At 39.8% G+C, this 16829-nt stretch overlaps 2 protein-coding genes across 3 annotated transcripts in view; both read left to right on the top strand.

Annotated features, from left to right (window-relative positions):
- LOC147145543 (sodium/potassium/calcium exchanger 3-like) overlaps window positions 1–9041 on the top strand; it is a 54475-nt gene extending 45434 nt beyond the window's left edge. Inside the window, exons 11-17 of the mRNA XM_086033933.1 lie at window positions 4341–4507; window positions 4868–5126; window positions 5221–5387; window positions 5529–5643; window positions 5866–5978; window positions 6276–6341; window positions 7065–9041. Coding sequence (XP_085890059.1) covers window positions 4341–4507; window positions 4868–5126; window positions 5221–5387; window positions 5529–5643; window positions 5866–5978; window positions 6276–6341; window positions 7065–7217 — 1040 coding nt within the window. The 3' untranslated portion in view covers window positions 7218–9041. The remainder of the gene's footprint in view (window positions 1–4340; window positions 4508–4867; window positions 5127–5220; window positions 5388–5528; window positions 5644–5865; window positions 5979–6275; window positions 6342–7064) is intronic.
- A 293-nt stretch (window positions 9042–9334) lies between these two features.
- LOC147145542 (ras and Rab interactor 2-like) overlaps window positions 9335–16829 on the top strand; it is a 34084-nt gene continuing 26589 nt past the window's right edge. Inside the window, exon 1 of one of the 2 annotated variants that reach the window (XM_086034165.1) lies at window positions 9335–9650. The gene's annotated coding sequence lies outside the window, so the exon portion shown is untranslated. The remainder of the gene's footprint in view (window positions 9651–16829) is intronic. The other variant, XM_086034168.1, reaches the window with a different exon arrangement.

The following is a 16829-nucleotide window of genomic DNA, read 5'->3' as shown; positions in this document are numbered from 1 at the left end:
GCAATACAATACCGTGCTCCTTTAATGGTTTTTCCGCCCACAGAGATTCCATTCTCCTCCAGATCTTTTAAATCATCTAACATTTCTGAGAAAAGCTTAGCACAGCCAAACTGTTTTAGGTCCTTCTATCCCCACAACAACACAAGGGACATGAGGTCTGTATTTGATCGCACATGAGCAGGCAAATTTGCCACAGAAAGATGGACAGCGAGGACTTTATGTTTTTTTTTTGTTTTTTTAGCAGAGCCAACAGGATTCACGATTTCAAATGCATCCTGATACAAAATTAGCTTCAGGCACCTGGATTTTCAAGGAAGAACTTGTTTGACTTAAATGTTTGTCCATCATTTATGTCACCAAACGCCTGTGAGTCAGTTTCTTCACTCTTTCTTCACAGTGAATTCTTCACAGTGAATTTTTCCACAACTCAGATTCTAATAAGGTGTTGAATGTTTGCTTCACTGGGATGTAGTAAGCATATCTTTGGGACATGTTTTCATCAATCCCCAATGTCAGTATTTTGGGCTCAATATACTTAAACATTTTTTTAATTTGTTGTTCTTAGTGGCCATTTATGACAGGCAGAGAATAGATCCGAACCCCTAACACAATCACAGATTTTAGGAACATCAACATCTGTTAGACTCATGTCATCTTTCCATAGTGAACAAAGTTTAGTTAAAGTGTAATCCTGTCCTAACTCGTGCACATGCATTTGCATTTCCACAACAATAACCTGTATTGTTGAAGCTGGCAGAAGGAGCTGCCCATGCAATCTTAGATAGAACAAAGACATACTCCTGAGGAAGGTCTCACTGAAATTCTGTGAGAGTTCACTGCTTTCACCAGTTCACTGCTTTCACCAGTACATGGATCTAGTGCGATTTGAGAAGCATGCTCACATGCAGCACCCAGAGACATACATATCGTTTATGTTTTCCACCAAACATCCTCTGTGTGTGCGTGACATATGAGCAGTGAAAGATGATTTTTTGGTGAACACGTTTTTACAACCAATTACAGGACATGATATAGTTCGCCCTTCAACTATATGCTCTTTCAAATGTTGTAGCAGCTCTTTTGCAGTCTGAAAATGGCACGCACATAACGAAACGGCACATTTCAAATCTGTGACAACTGCTCTACTGTGCGTCGGTTCGTTCACATTGCGTAAGCGGTAGAAATGAGGTTTGAAAGCGGCATACATGCAAAATGTCCGTTTGCAGTCGACACCGACACACTGGAAAACACAACGCGGTTCATTTCTATGAACGCGGCAATGCATAACATCGTCTCTCAATGTTAGCAGTGATTTGCTACAAAAATGGCATGTAATCATGTTAAAGCTTGAATGCGCGTGTAAGCTAGCTATACTCACAAGGTGCAAAAGACCAGACTAATAGCTAAAGTCATTTATCTTACTGCTCCTTGTCTCTGCTCATCCGCATTGCGGCTCCTCGTTCACCTTGCTGTCCTCTCCTGTATTGCACGCTCCTTCGTCGATTTCCGAATTCCCGCCGGTTTTCTGCTACTCCGTCATCTAGTCTTCCCTGCTACTGCGTAGTCTCGCGGTGTCTTAACTTCTTCTGTGTTGTGTCGTCTCCCGCGCCCCTCTGTCGTCGTCTTCCTCCCTATATTTCTACTCTTCACCTCTTTTTGTCGCTAATTGTAACTTTTTGCGACTTGCTGCTCCTCGCTAGTATTTCTGCTCCGGGTCAACTGCTCCCGGCCTGCCGCCTTAAGCTAACACCCTCCAATGACAGAAGAGTTCACAAACGGTGGAGCTCAGTGATTGGTACCTGCAATTTGAAATTCTAACAAGAATGATCGAAATCATCTACACCCAGACCTTAATTTACGGCAGAAAAGTGTTTAGTAGGGCGAGGGTAGGCTATATAAAGGAACCATGAACCTCCTTTTTCTTGACCCATTATGTATCCCATAGTATGGTGCTGCTTTTTTTTTTTTAAATACACACTATAGATATAATCTAAAACTAAAATAACATTACCTGATAAAAAAATATATAATATTGTAACCTTACTATATAATATGATACAAAAATAGGGAACTGATTAACACATAAGAGCTGTCAACCTATTGTCAAAATATAGGCCATTTTTGACCATAATGACTAAAGTTCTACTAGCTGTAGTTCTCAGTTCTAAACATGTGTATATTGATTCTCAACTTTTTCATCTTATCATAATTACAAAATTTAAATGGAAATCACAACATACGAATTTGTAAAATGCTATACAATATATTTTCGTTCTTTAAACCAATCCATATTGTAATTTTACCTGTATTGCAATGTCTTGTTTCTAGTGGGCTCGCATAGCATATATTATTGAAAAAAAATATGTTTGGGTTGGCTTCCACTTTAATGAGTTGCATATAAGAACTGAACGGAACAAATATAATAATCAGATGTGGGCATTCCATATGACTGACGGACGTCCGTTTTGCTGACGTTTTTTTGGGGTGGGGGTGTGGGTGGGAGGACGGACTGACTGACCGACGGACTTCTCACGGACTGACTAACGATTACGATTCGGTTCGTCACGAAAAATGATGGACTGGAGAATGACACATGAGTACCCAGGCCACTAACAGATGACGAATCACGTACTAGCAAAATGTAGTAAAACACCCATCTCTGCTAATAATAATAATAATAATAATAATAATAATAATAATAATCTTAAACTTAAACTTAAACTTGCAAACGATGTGAGTTTTGGATTTATTCTTCTCGGCCTCGCCGTGCTTCTTGTTGACCATATATTATAATAATAATATTATTCATAAAATAATAATATAATGATGATTTATATGGCACTTTTCTGGACTACTCAAAGAGCTCACAATGAATACATTATTCATGCACTCGTAAATACACACTCTGGTGCTGATAAACTGCATTCTGTAGCCACAGCTGCCCTGGGGCGTGCTGATGGAAGCACGGTTACCAATATGTGCCTATGGCCCCTCCGACCACCACCAAACAATTACAGGGATGGACTAAAACCCACTTCCATCCTTGCTTAGTCTGTCCTTTATAAAAAAAACTCATCCTCAGTCCTCCATCCCCAAAATGGGCATGCGTATGGGACGGACGGCTGTCCCTGGGACAGAATGCCCATCTCTGACATGATTACTCTCAGCTAAAGACATTCTAATAGTTTGGTCAAGATTTTCGGCCCCTCCACTTTGTGTCTGACAGTTTTAAATTCCACACATAGTTAGCATAAAGCACTTTTAAAAGTTATAACTTTTTTATTTGCTTATCTCCCTTCAATTTCTTACCTGATGGATTGAAAAGATATTTTCAATCCCTCCACTATGCTTTGATTGTACAGTACATGCTGCTAGTCACATGCGAAAGGGAACGGGCTGGCCTGCAAATACTGATAAATCCACGTATGATTGGCGGCTATTATAATTACACTGAGAAAAAATACAGTAAACAGGGTGACCCAAAAAAAAAATAAAAATAACGGGCCAAGAAAGAAGATTTGGATTTGAAAATTTGAAATGGATTTCTGAAGAAGAAAAGGCCAATGAGTATAATGTTTTAACGTGATTTTCTAAACCAAGAGGTGTCCAAACTCTGTGCAAAGGGCCAGATTTGGTGAGGTGAAAATGTTGGGGGGGGGCTGACCATTCAGCTTCAAGTTACTTCAATTTTTGTTACCAGTCACCTTGTTGTAGTTTTCATGTTTTGTCTCATAGTGACTCTTGATACTACTGAATTTCTTGAAAGCAGTCAGTCTCTTAGCGAACTCGGCAGACACAGTTGCTTAGTATTGCAGTGGAAATATATGCCGATTTCCTCCTTTCTTGGAAGCAACGGCCCTCTGTCAGTATTCTTTTTCTTCACTACATCCTCTAATTTAGAAATGGGCTGGGAAGGGCCACCCCAAAGTTCATGCAGCAAGTTGTTCACTCTGACTCATAACACGACTTGGAGAGTGGTATGTTCAGAGAGGCAGAACGTGCTCGCAGCCTATTTCCGAAAGCACCTGAGAGGGCAGCTAGAGGTCTGCCGCCATCTGATGGTGAAATATAAACAGCTTTTGGTATTTTTTTTTTACATGCACATTTTGTACTGCGGTCAACACTACTGATGGGCCACACATTACTGATTTTATGCCAGGGGCTGTGGGCCGGTAGAAATTTGCCGCATTAGGCCCCCGGGCCGGACTTTGGACATGGCTGTTCTAAACGCAATAAACTAGCTCATTCCGCTAAAATAGAAAAAAAAAAAAAAAGAAATGATTTTTGGGCTCACCCTGAATATATTCAGATGACAAATGGCTTTGTTTCATATGTTCCAGGTAACCTCCAAATCAAACCATCTGTAGGCCTACTGATGGTCGATGAGCACCTGTCTGCATACCCACACCAACTGACTTTCTCTGAAGCTGGCATGAGGCTCATGATCACCAATCATTTCTCCCCAAGAACACGCCTAACAATGGCCTCTCGGATGCTTATCAATGAGGTGTTTTTTGTTTTTTTTTTTAATTCTAAGTCTTGTACATGTACTCAACTACTGTTCAATGCATATTATAGATAATTGGAAAACACTGTGCATGCAACAGTTTCTCTCATCTCTTTGCCTGGGAAACCAGTTTATGGAATGAACCCCTACAAGAAATATTCATAAAATCACATTATGGCATAAGAAATAAACATTTTTGGATTTATTTTTACTTCAGACAAATACCTGTATGAGTAATGAATAAACTTGTGTTTATAATCGGGCTGTTATCTAAAGCTACACACCTTTAACCCAAGCGTGTCCAACTATTCTAGCAGTAACAGCTCAAGGTGGTTTATTGTAATGTCTAATCACTGCCAGAGACAAAGAGTGATCAACACCACCGAGACTCGCGTCCATCGCCTCACCAATGGCGACTCTGATTCGGCAGCCAGGGCCCAGGGAAGGCGGAGCTTAGAGAATGGTGGCGCTGAGCTGGGCCAGAACAGGGGGTACATACCTGAGCGACTGGAGTCTGCGATGGAGAATGAAAATGAGGATAATGAAAATAACGAGAATGATGGGGAAGGAGAGGCGGACGATGACAATGAAGGCCCGTTGGTGCCTTTTAAAGCTCCAGGTGATGTTTGTAATGACATGCTAGTGGATTATTTAGTTTGATGGGTTATCTCAATCCTGCTGACACTATCTGCTATCTTCCGATCTTCTGCCAGCGGGCGTGTGTAACAAGCTGAAGTGGTTGACCATGTGGCCGTTGTCTGTGCTGCTCTTCTTCACCGTGCCCAACTGTGGAAAGCCGCGTTGGGAGAAATGGTTTATGGTCACCTTCTTCACAGCTACCATCTGGATCGCTGGCCTCTCCTACATCATGGTCTGGATGGTCAGTCTGGTGTCATTCACACACATTAGTATCCTTAAGTTACTCTTCCCATACTACCTTTGTATAGGCTGTATATAACATCGTATTACTGTGTTTGAGCATTTCGACTGAAGGACATCATTCGGTGACCAATACTTTCAGGTGACTGTGATTGGCTTCACATTCGGCATCCCTGACGTCATCATGGGAATCACCTTTCTGGCAGCAGGCACCAGCGTCCCAGACTGCATGGCCAGTGTTATAGTTGCTCGGCAGGGTATGTCTACACACTGTCTTCACCGCTGCAAACAATTGGTGAAATTAATACTGCTCGGACAAGGGCAATCAAAACGGAAAATTCATTTTATATGTAATGGTAGAGCTGCAAGTACGTATATTGTACACACACACAGTATATGGTTATGCTTATGAAGCAAGCAATAGAATGAAAAAGTATCGTGGCTCCCAGAACTTGACAGTGTTGTTCTCCTTGCCACAGGTCTGGGGGACATGGCCATCTCCAACTCTATAGGCAGTAATGTGTTTGACATCCTGGTGGGCCTGGGCCTGCCGTGGGCACTGCAAACACTCTGCATAGACTACGGCTCCATTGTGAGTGCTTGTTTGACCCCCCAGAGGAGAGACTGCTGGACTTGAGACCAGAATAGAACAGAGCTAAGTTGATCAAGGACATGATCAATTGTCAGCAGTGAGGATAATGAAGATACTTTCACTTTTTGAATGGGCATTGCACAAGAATATTATTCAAAGGTGTTAAATGACTGGAAGGATTGCAAAGCCTTTAGGTTTTCGGATAAGATTATGATTGTGTGAAGAGACTACATGTTGTAGTTATTTGAGGAGCATAGCTGCAACTTGCTTTTGAATTGCTCTCTTTTGTCTCTTCAGGTCCATCTTAACAGCAGGGGACTCATATTCTCTGTTGGACTCTTACTGGCCTCGGTTTTCTTTTCTGTGAGTGAGGCGTGTTTATTTTACATTAAGCAGCATTAGAAATGAATGAATAGCTGCAACATCCAACTTCTAGTGGTCTTGTGTTAGTTTAGCAGAGATCAATGAAAAAATCAAAAAAATCATTTCAAACATATTTTTTTCTTTTCATTTCTGTGCTTTGGAATATAACCCCCTCAGGGCTCAGATAACGACCAATCATGGCTCAGCTTCAGAAAACAGGTGAGCTGTGATTGGTCGTTACCTGAGCCCTGAGCAGTTGTGATGTAATTTTCAGTCGACAGAAGAGACAAAATGGCCGCCCGCTGAGATGGCTAAAAAAAGTGGATTTCTCATATTCCACAAACGCAATATTAGTCAGAATGCCTTGTGGCCTGCATAAAACATATTCTGGAAATAAAATATGTTTGGATTGACTTCCTATTCAAGCGTAGGCAGTACATATTCAACTAAAACATGTTATGTTTGACAGCTATGTTGCTATATTACATCTTGTCATTGTACATGTCATACTCGCGCACACACACACACACACAAGCCTCTTCATCGCTATCAGCAGCCATCAGGCGCCTTATTAAGTGTACAATATAATATCGATGGATGGATTGATAGATGAAGTTTGCAGTGGTGTAAAAAAAAAAAAGTGGTGTATTTCTTTCTTTCAAGATTTGATCTCCAATTGAGTTGATTTATTAATTTGATTTGCCTTGTCTTTGTTACGTGCAGGTCTTGGGGGTCCATTTGAACAAATGGACTTTGGACTGGAAATTGGGCTTGGCCTGCCTGATCATGTACGCCATCTTCCTCTGTCTCTCTGTCCTCATCGAGTTCAACGTCTTCATCTTTGTCAACCTCCCCATGTGCCGAGACATCCGCTGAGCTTGCTCGTCCTCTGCTATTTTTTCCTCTGGCAAAGGGAAGCGAGGGCCTCACCTAGCTCTTGGCACGAACGATTGTGCTACCAATGATTTATCTTTGGTGCAATGCACATCATAGAGGGCAGTAGCGCGTTGCATAAAAGTCTCAGCAGCACAGATTGTTGCCAATTACTTTTGAATGCATCGAATCTTTGGATGATGTGAAAACTGTATCATCACCATCAGTGAGCCAATCGTTGGTGAAGAAGCTGCTACTGTAACTGACTGACTGACCGAGAAATATAACTTGACATTCAGCTGGATTGTTTGTTACTCTTTGTAACGAGTCTTGGATAAAACCACATACCGGTAATCAAGGCATTACTTTGTAAAAAAAAAAACAAAAAAAAAACATCGTTCTGTGTATATACAGTATTAAAACTGGCAGTAGATGGAATACTCTTATGCACAAACTGGGGATCCAATGGCAGTGATCATTTTTAACATGAGCACAGTATACTGCGGCTAATTAAGTATGTCACTACTATATTTCACGCCAATGTTTCAACCTTTCACTTGTGTTTATCCGACGACATGGCATGCTCTCATCTCCCGCTTTGCACTGACACAGGAACTGTAGATGTTTAAAAATATTGACACATTTTCAAATTCAGATTCTGGACGTCTTCTTGCACTGACACTTTATGTACTGGCTATTTGTGATTCTGTCACTAGCAGGAACTGGACTGAAAAATGCTCTCTACATGGGGAAGCTTATGTAAAAAAGTCCCAACACAGTTTTTGCTATGTTGAATGTTAGCTTTGGGTTTTGGACTCTGTGTGCATGAAGAGAATCCGACGGCATTGCTTACTCTCTCGTACTGGGGAAACATAATCCTAATTTATTTATGAATTAATTTATTCAAAGATCATGTCAACCCTGCGTCGTAGTGAAAGTGCTGATGATGATTATGGAGCGGATGCACTGTACCTAATACAGAATCTGGAAAATGTCTTATGTTTATATTCAAGAATAGAACTTTAGACTGTACATGTTTTGTATAAATTGGAATTATATTAACACAGATTTATCAGAGTATTAAGACAGAACAGAAAATGCAATTGTCTTTCTTTTTTTAAATTTTATTTATTTTTTATTTATACCATTTAATTGTGGAAGGAAATCTTGCATGGCAACATGTGGTGAGGCACATATGCAGAATATGTGTTATTGTTACCACTAACATTTTATCTTTGACATTGTATTGTCTGTCAGTGATCCAAATCATGTTTTATCATCCCTTGTAATTTGAGCTGTGAATAGAACATTGCTCGTGGCCATTTTACTGCCTGTGTTTGAGCCGAATGAGTTTGACACATATTTTTGTAAACAGTATTGCCACTTTCAGCATGTATTTAAACATCATGTGGAAGATGTAATTTATTCTCAGCCTTGAGGATTTTTATAAGAAAATTCTTGCTGATAGATTAAGGACTCTATGTTTCAAAGTTAAAACAAGCAGAAATGTTAACCCTCCTTAGGTTTTTTTTTTCCTTTTGTAGACCAGAAATGTTCAGAAGCTAAAGAAAAAGAACCAATATAAATGCTGCTCGGTTTGCATGCCTCTTTTTCAAGTAAATGTGTGACTCATTTTAATGTATTTCCAGCACTGTTGTTACTGTTATGTACATTTCAAAGGGATATGCTACCGTATGCAGATGTTGGAATAACGTCTAAAGCAATTATATTTGCAGTATTTAGTTGTCATTTAATTTATAGCCCATTAATTTCATATCTTCAATGCTCAATGTTTGTATATCCAATTTTTATGTTGTTGCAAGAACTTATAGCCAATAAAACAATATACAAAAGTCTTCTTGCAATAAACAGATTGACATACACTTGAATCACAAAAAAATGGTTTGTTACCATTCACTGACAATCACTTATGACAGTTTTGAATTCGCAACTGTGAACTTGTAAGTGTAGATACAATAACTCATCATCTTGTGCTCAAAATGGCGCGAGGAGTACGTACGTTACGGAACCCGGAATCATTATCTACCGTCATGGCAATATTTTGTTTAGCAGCGTTTCTCCACCACTAGAGGGTAGGATAGTCCACAAAGGTGGATCGGAAAAAAATGTATTTGATGATGAAAAGTGAAAGGTGGTGAGCGACAAAAACATCACATTCTCTTTGTGTCCAAGTAACGCGTGAAACATCACAGTCGTGAATCATCACGGCACACAGTTACTGTTACTTCCATTGTGGAGACACAAAATGAGGACGTCTGCTGGAAAGTATGCAAGTGTGTGCCCGAGCGCGTGTGTAAACAGTTCTGGGGAAGTTCTCAGACGTCCGGCGTCTGCTCAATAAGCAGGAGACACGAAAACATTCGGCACTGGCGGACGAATATGGGGCAAATGGACGTTTGAGCACTCTTCGGAAAGGTGAGTAACATTTTTGTCAGACACAATAAAGCCTAGTGGCACCGGTCACGTTTATCGTGCAGCAAACGGTTGAAGGCCCAAAAGTGTTTATTTTCCGATGTTGATGTCAAAATTGGACAGCTCAAAAGTGTCTATTTTCCGACGTTGATGTCAAATTGAGACATTACTTGTAGCCTATTGGATTTTGGCATAATATTTCCAATTTTGCCATTAAACACGTATGCAATTAAGAAATGTAGATTGTAACTGATCAGTTAAAGTTGCATAATGCTCATTTTGAATGTATCGCTAACGTACAATTTTAGTAGGTGAAGTGCCTGTGTGACGTGTTATAGCTGCCCCCCTTCGTTCCACTCCACTCCATCTTTTTAACAAAGCATGTATGACCTGTCAGAACCTGTCCTAACCTAATGCGATTGTCCCTATCAGCAAGTCAGCTGATTTCTCATTGAAGCCTCATTGGAAGTTGTCAATTTTTTTTTCTTTGTTTTGAATTACTTAATCTTTTTGCCCACAGTAACGCGTTTACAATCCCAGGACATTTAAAGGGACGGTGGGGCCACGTTTTCACTAACAAGTTCATTTTATATATTTTTTGATCAGGAAAATGAAAAGTTGTCATTTTTTATTTTATCAATAGATTTGTGAGAAATTAGGAAATAAGTGACTCCATGAATAACGCCCCTTGTTAATGAGCAGAATGGCCGCGCCCCCTACCGTTCTATCATTGTTTGGCCGGAGTCACGGGAGTAACCCGGCTCCAATCTGCCCGCTGCTGCTGCAAGCCGCCGTTTCTCTCCCTCCTGAGACACGAGTTTAGCGTCGCTAAATGTCCGAAATATAACCATGCAGTCGGGGTTCGTGTGCACATTCATGCTCTTGTCCGCTTCAGCTTGTGAAAGTGGAGGAGCAATCACCAAGGTATTTTTGATTTTGTGGAGGTGATCATGCTGAGATCACGTTTTATGTCAATAAATCCAAACTTATTGTGCAGAACACTTTTATACTTTCACAGTTTGAAGTGGACAAGAGTAGTAATGTGCATTTGCATTTTGGTGGCGATCGGTCACCATTTTAGACAACAGAACTGACAAAGCGAGCAATTTTACCAAGCATGCCTTCCTCGCGTGACGTAGACAGCTGAGACCGAAAACAAAACATAAGCCATTCCCCTTTTTGGGGCGGGGAAATTTGTCATAAATCTAAAAACAAAAAAAGACCTTAAATGACTACAGAGTCTTTTGAGGTGGGCATTTTGGCACTAATGTCGTTTTTACAGGCAAACCTATGATATAAGTGCCAATGTTAAGATCACCCAAGTGTCCCTTTAAGCATGTTTACATGTTCTCCAGCCAGCAGCTGCAGCCTCAATGTGGACACTATATGTGCAGGGGTGCGGGAAAAGTGATGATTCTAAGAGCCCATCACTGACAGGGGACCTGGAAAATAGAATTTTCAGGAAGCAGCATTGAAGTTGTACGTTTTTATAGCCCCCTCCATATGTGGCCCATCACCACTTAAACACCTTAAGTAACTTGCTTGTCAAAATGGTCAATCTTACACTCACAAGCTCATTTTATAATTGTTTTTGTCTGTGAAAAGTAACCTGGCGTTAATTTTCAATGCTATCAATCACTTTTTGAGCAATCTGTAAAATAATTGCCCCTGGAATGCCCCTTTTTCATCGCTAAAATTGATACACCCACATGGTCTTTACGTCAGCGGCAGAATTGGGTGTGGACGAAGGCATTTGCTATACTTTAAAGTGGCAGTAATTACACATATTTTATATATTGTCGCTGTCAGATGGAATCCCCCCACCACCAAAATAACAACTTTTCAGGAAAGTTCTCAGGGAAGAAACGCAAAAGTTTTGCAATAAAAAAAAACCTCATATATTCTCATGATGTCCTCTCTGGTCCGCATCATCATCATCATCATATGATGATATATCATAATGTTTATGAGTGCACAGGTATTTTTTTTGTTTGTTTTTTTTGGTTGGGGGGGTAGGCGTACTGACGGAATGCAAAGATGGAAACGCTTTTAAAGGACGGGAGTCGCAGGACGATTATTTTTAATAAATCTCTGCATACTACATGGATTTTGTGAGCATTAAAGTTGCCATTCTTGAATTAAAATATCATTTATCTCATTATAACAATATTGGACAAACCAGGTGCATTGCTTGAAGTGTTTTCACTTTAAGCTTTCTGTTAGAGTGATCATCTCGCAACTGGAAGGTTGCATGTGCAATCCGTGGTTTTGTGACGATTTGGATACTGAATGCAGCAAGAGTGTGAGCACTTTGAATACCTTGAAAGTCTTGAAAGTGTCAACGCAGCCAATTTATTAAGAAGGAAGCATGAACATTTCATGGAGAAGATCACGGGAATGCTGACATGTTGTAATTGTTGTTTTTGAGAGAAGCAAACAGTCAAATTCCTCTGCATTCCAAAAAAAAAAAAGTTTCCTGTCTAACCAAAACAAGATGGGCCAGTCCCTTCAGCTGAAATCAGGCAGAACCACTGACCCAGATTCTATTCTGTGGTCGCATACAGCGGTCCTGGAGCGAGGATTACTTTGCCATTTGTGCAGATGTGCTTCGTTAAATGTAATGTTGCTATAAAGGCCTCGCTGACCTTCTCTTTCTCCCATGGTGCTGTATAGACACATTTCTTAAACCATACATCCACGTCTGTCTTGAAATACATTTTGTGTTTGTGCTTCTCAAAGTCTATCACAACTACTCCGAAAGAAAATTAGTCGGTTTAGCACACGAGCCAATGCCGGATAAATACTAGTCATGTAGTCAAAGATGAAGCTGTTGTTTGTCCAGAATGCCAAATCACCCATCAGATCGAGGTCGTTTTGAAAGCGCCCCCAGTACCATCTGCGCCCATGCAATAAAGTTTGTGTAAAAGGAGAGTGAGATATCCCGTTTTGCTTCATGCAATGATTAACAAGAGTTCGCTTTTAAACTACTACTGGATATAAAGTCTGCACACCCCTGTTCAAATGACAGTTTTCTGGTGATATAAAACAATGAGACCAAGCAAAATCTTTTCAATATGTTTTACACTATTAATGTGACCAATAATTTTTACGTCAATTTAAAAAAAAGAAAAAAAAAATCAACTTGAGAAGTAATGTAAAAATTACAACTAAACTCATGCAACCATATTTTTTTTCACTTGTTTATTTCTATATTCTATTTATATTTCAGTGGGACAGATTAGAGGTTATATTAATGGTGGAAAAAGTTTTGTCTTTTGATCTTGGTCTTTTTTATACCTGCCATTTGGATAGGGGTGTGTAAACCTATTATTTCTTTTATATATAGTTGTAATAAGACTAGTATGTTTGATCACATGATCACTTCATGTTGTGAATTGTTGAATGTAATCCAGACCCAAGCAGAAGTACTAGGGATGAGTATAATAATTAATTGGTCATTTAGAATTTGGTCCATTGTGTTGAATTGCTTGTGGATGAAGCAATTTTCATTAACAATGGAACATAATACCACGGTCGAGTGGGACTCATTTTCAGACCAGGAGGTTCAGGGCTCAGACCTGCCCACTTTATTTCACGTTTTAATGAAGATACACAGTAAACGCGTATGAGTGTATCAATATAAATAAATTCCCTCCAACGATATCCATACTGCATTTGATCAAAATCAAATTTATAATTGAATGTGCTTACAAGATCATGATCAGTGTTTATTTGAACAAGTGTGAGAACATAAATAGTTAAAATGGCCAAAAGGACAGAAAGGGACCAATAGACAAGTACATAACAATGGATAAGACATTATACTTAACAAGGCAGATGTACCAAATGCTATTAAGCCATGCAACGTTAAGGCACCTAACGCTGCACTCCCTGTCAGTGATCTTATTTTAAAACCTATTCACACCACGTCTGGTGCACTACTCAGCCAACTGACGTAAACTTTAATTCTGGCAACGGTAATCGTAGGTGGCTTTCCAATCATTTTTTGTTGCTGTTACAGGTAACACTTTAAGCCTCTTTAAAGGGGTGGTATGGCCATGTTTTCACTAATAAGTTCATTTTATATATTTTTTGATCGGGAAAATGAAGAGTTGTCATTTTCTATTTTATCAATACATTTGGGAGAAATTGGGAAATAAGTAACTCCTATCCTTGTTCTGTCGGAGTCACGGGAGGAACCGATTCCAAACTCTCAATTGGAAATCATTGTATTTTCATTGCTTGTAACGTCCAAAAATGGCGATCATTTGGCACCAAAAAATATGTGCACATTTCTACTAATGCCCACTTCAACATATCAAAAGGATTAACCTCTCCGTGGCTGATTTATATGAGAATGAGGAAATGTGGAAGTCAGCAGAGCTACTTAGATTTAGAATGGGACGAGCGCACACTGCTTCTTTGCTTAAAAAAAAACAAAAAAAAAACACTGCTTCTTTGCTGATCACGGTTAGGACGCATTAAACACCAGTCAGGATATTTACAGAGACTGAAGTGGAAATGAGTAGACGTGCACATTTATTTGGATGAGAAATGGCCCCAGTTTTTCGACCTAGAACACGCCGTCCAATTTGGAATGTAAACAGCCGAAAAGGTACGTTGCAATGCGGCCACACTCGCTTGTGAAGTCAGCCTCACTGGAACTTTTTGTTCGCTGAACATTGACGCTTGTTCGATGAGGGCTTACCGCACTCTCTGGCGGCTGCAAGCGGTGTCGGACAACGCACGCGACTGCTTGGGAGGCAAACCCGCGACATGAAGATCGACGCGGGCTGCACGCAGAGTAAGGAGCTAATGTTGTTGTGCTAAAACCTTTTGTTTTAACGACCTGAAGCTAGTTGTTGCTATTAGCCGTCCTATTATCCTACCTTTAGCCGGGGAGGGAAGAGGGGGGTGTAAAGCTCCAATCTACCTGCTGCTCACTGCAAGACGCCCTCTCCCTCCTGAGACACGAGTTTAGCGTCGCTAAATGTCAGAAATATAACCAGTCGGCACAGTATTTTTGATTTTGTGGAGGTGATAATGATGAGATCGCGTTTTATGTCAATGAATCCAAACTATTGTGCAGAACAGTTTTATACTTTGTGGACAAGAGTAGTAATGCGCATTTGCATTTTGGTGGCGATCGGTAGCCATTTTAGACAACAGAACTGTCAAAGTGAGCAATATTACCACGCTTGCCTCCCGTGACGTAAACCGCTGAGACCGAAAACATAACATAAGCCACGCCCCAAAAGGGGGCTAGGAAATTTGTCCTAAAAACAAAAAAAGACCTTAAATCACTTAAATCAGTCTTTTTGGGGGGGGGGGGGGGGGTGCACTTTAGTACTGATGTCATTTTTACATGCAAACCTATTATATAAGTGCCAATGTTAAGATCATCCCAGTGTCACTTTAATGTCTTATTTTTGTACAGACTGGGTATAATATAGTTAGTGTTTTTGATTCTAGTCGTGTATTACATTTATGCTACTTTTGGTATTAAATTGTTGTGAGTTAGTGACACCCTTAGTAACAAAGATAACGGACATGTCAGTACAATATATAATATAATGTCCTGTCTGAAACATTGGTAGTAGGCCTGCACGATATGTCTTTTGAACATCGCGATTGCGATGTGCGCATGCGCGATAGTCCCATCGTAGGACGTGCAATGTTTTAACTTTTTTTTTTCTTAGAACACGCAAACTTTTGTTTTGCTTCAAAAAAGCAGCAAACTACTCTATGCTCTTACACAGCCTGTCTCGCTCACCCCCTCCTTCCTGCCAATCAGTCACCGGCCCCTCCCCCTCCACTCTGCTGTCTGCTAACAGGCAAGGAGACGACAGCGGCAAAAGCAGCAGTGAATTTAGTCCCCCAAAAAAGTCAACATCCAAAATATGAAAGTATTTCGGCTAGGAAGATTCAGAACAACAAAACATCCTTTGCCAACAGTGCCTCGCCGTTGTTGCTGTAATCGCCGCCACAAAAGCCCCTGTATGAGCAGTTCAAACTAAGAAGTGGGACCCGTGGCGAAACTTCATCGACTCAAAAAACAATTACCGTACAGATGCCTTTGTCAGCATAACTCCTTATAAGAAGTCCAAACAGCACCGACAAATCACTGATGCAATATGTTTTACAGACCGTTTTAGTTATTGTTATATTTTTGTGAACAACTCAGGGGACTAATGCACCTGCTATTTAAGTTTTAATATTTTTGTTCTAATTTGTTTACAACTGCTGCAGTTTCACAAAGGTTTTTTTTTTATCTTAATGTTATATTTTTGTAAACAACTCAGGCGCTAGTACACCTGCTTTTTAATTTTTTAATTTTAGTTTAAAGGTGTTTATAACTCTGCTGCTGTTTTAGAGGTTTTTTATTTTCTTCTATTTTTTGAAATGACTCAAGGGTCTAGTGCACCTGTTCTTTTTATTTTTTTGTTTAAAATATGTTTAATATGTTGCTGCTGTTTACATTGAAGTGTGAAATACAATGTTAAATAATCTATTATGTTACCGAGACATGACCTCTGTGATCCCTTTTATATACAGCAATCATCATTCACAGATGAACCCCCTTAGTCTGGATTAAACGATATTATATGAATACAATGATGTCATGGTGAGTTAACCAAATTATTCCCAAACAAATCTATTCAAGTCTTCTGGTGAAAATTATATTTTTAACATAGCAATATATATCGCAACCCCCCAAAAATCGCAATGTCATTTTTTTCCAACATTGTGCAGCCCTAATTGGTAGTACATTTGTATGATAACGATATAGTCGATTTAAGCATAATAGACACCCGATATTTAGTATTTACTTACTTCAAAAGGGATCCTCGGGCCAGAAGCAACTAATGGGCGAGCCTGACCAATGTATATTGCAGTCTGGCTCAGTTGGAATTCACCAGAACGTCCAGATTACTCTATCTTGCCTACATACTACTACTCAATCAGTAGTGATGCTCTTTATTCAGGTTAAACTAATTTACAGTCTTAAAAAGGTCAACATCATATAAATTGTGCCAACTCAGGCACGCAAACACACACAGAAAATGCACACTACAGTATTAGAACCGCACTTAAATGTGTGGTTTCTCATACCTAGCATCACAAGTATCTGCTTGTTTTTATTGGAACCCAGAAAGTAAGACAAAGACACAAGTTCCCCAC

The sequence above is a fragment of the Filicampus tigris genome, chromosome 6 (assembly GCF_054856515.1).
Source record: "Filicampus tigris isolate MCC_2025a chromosome 6, RoL_Ftig_1.0, whole genome shotgun sequence".
NCBI classification, from domain to species: domain Eukaryota; kingdom Metazoa; phylum Chordata; class Actinopteri; order Syngnathiformes; family Syngnathidae; genus Filicampus; species Filicampus tigris.
The sequence above is the reverse complement of the archived record's forward strand: the minus strand, read 5'-3'. Positions and strand labels throughout refer to the sequence as shown.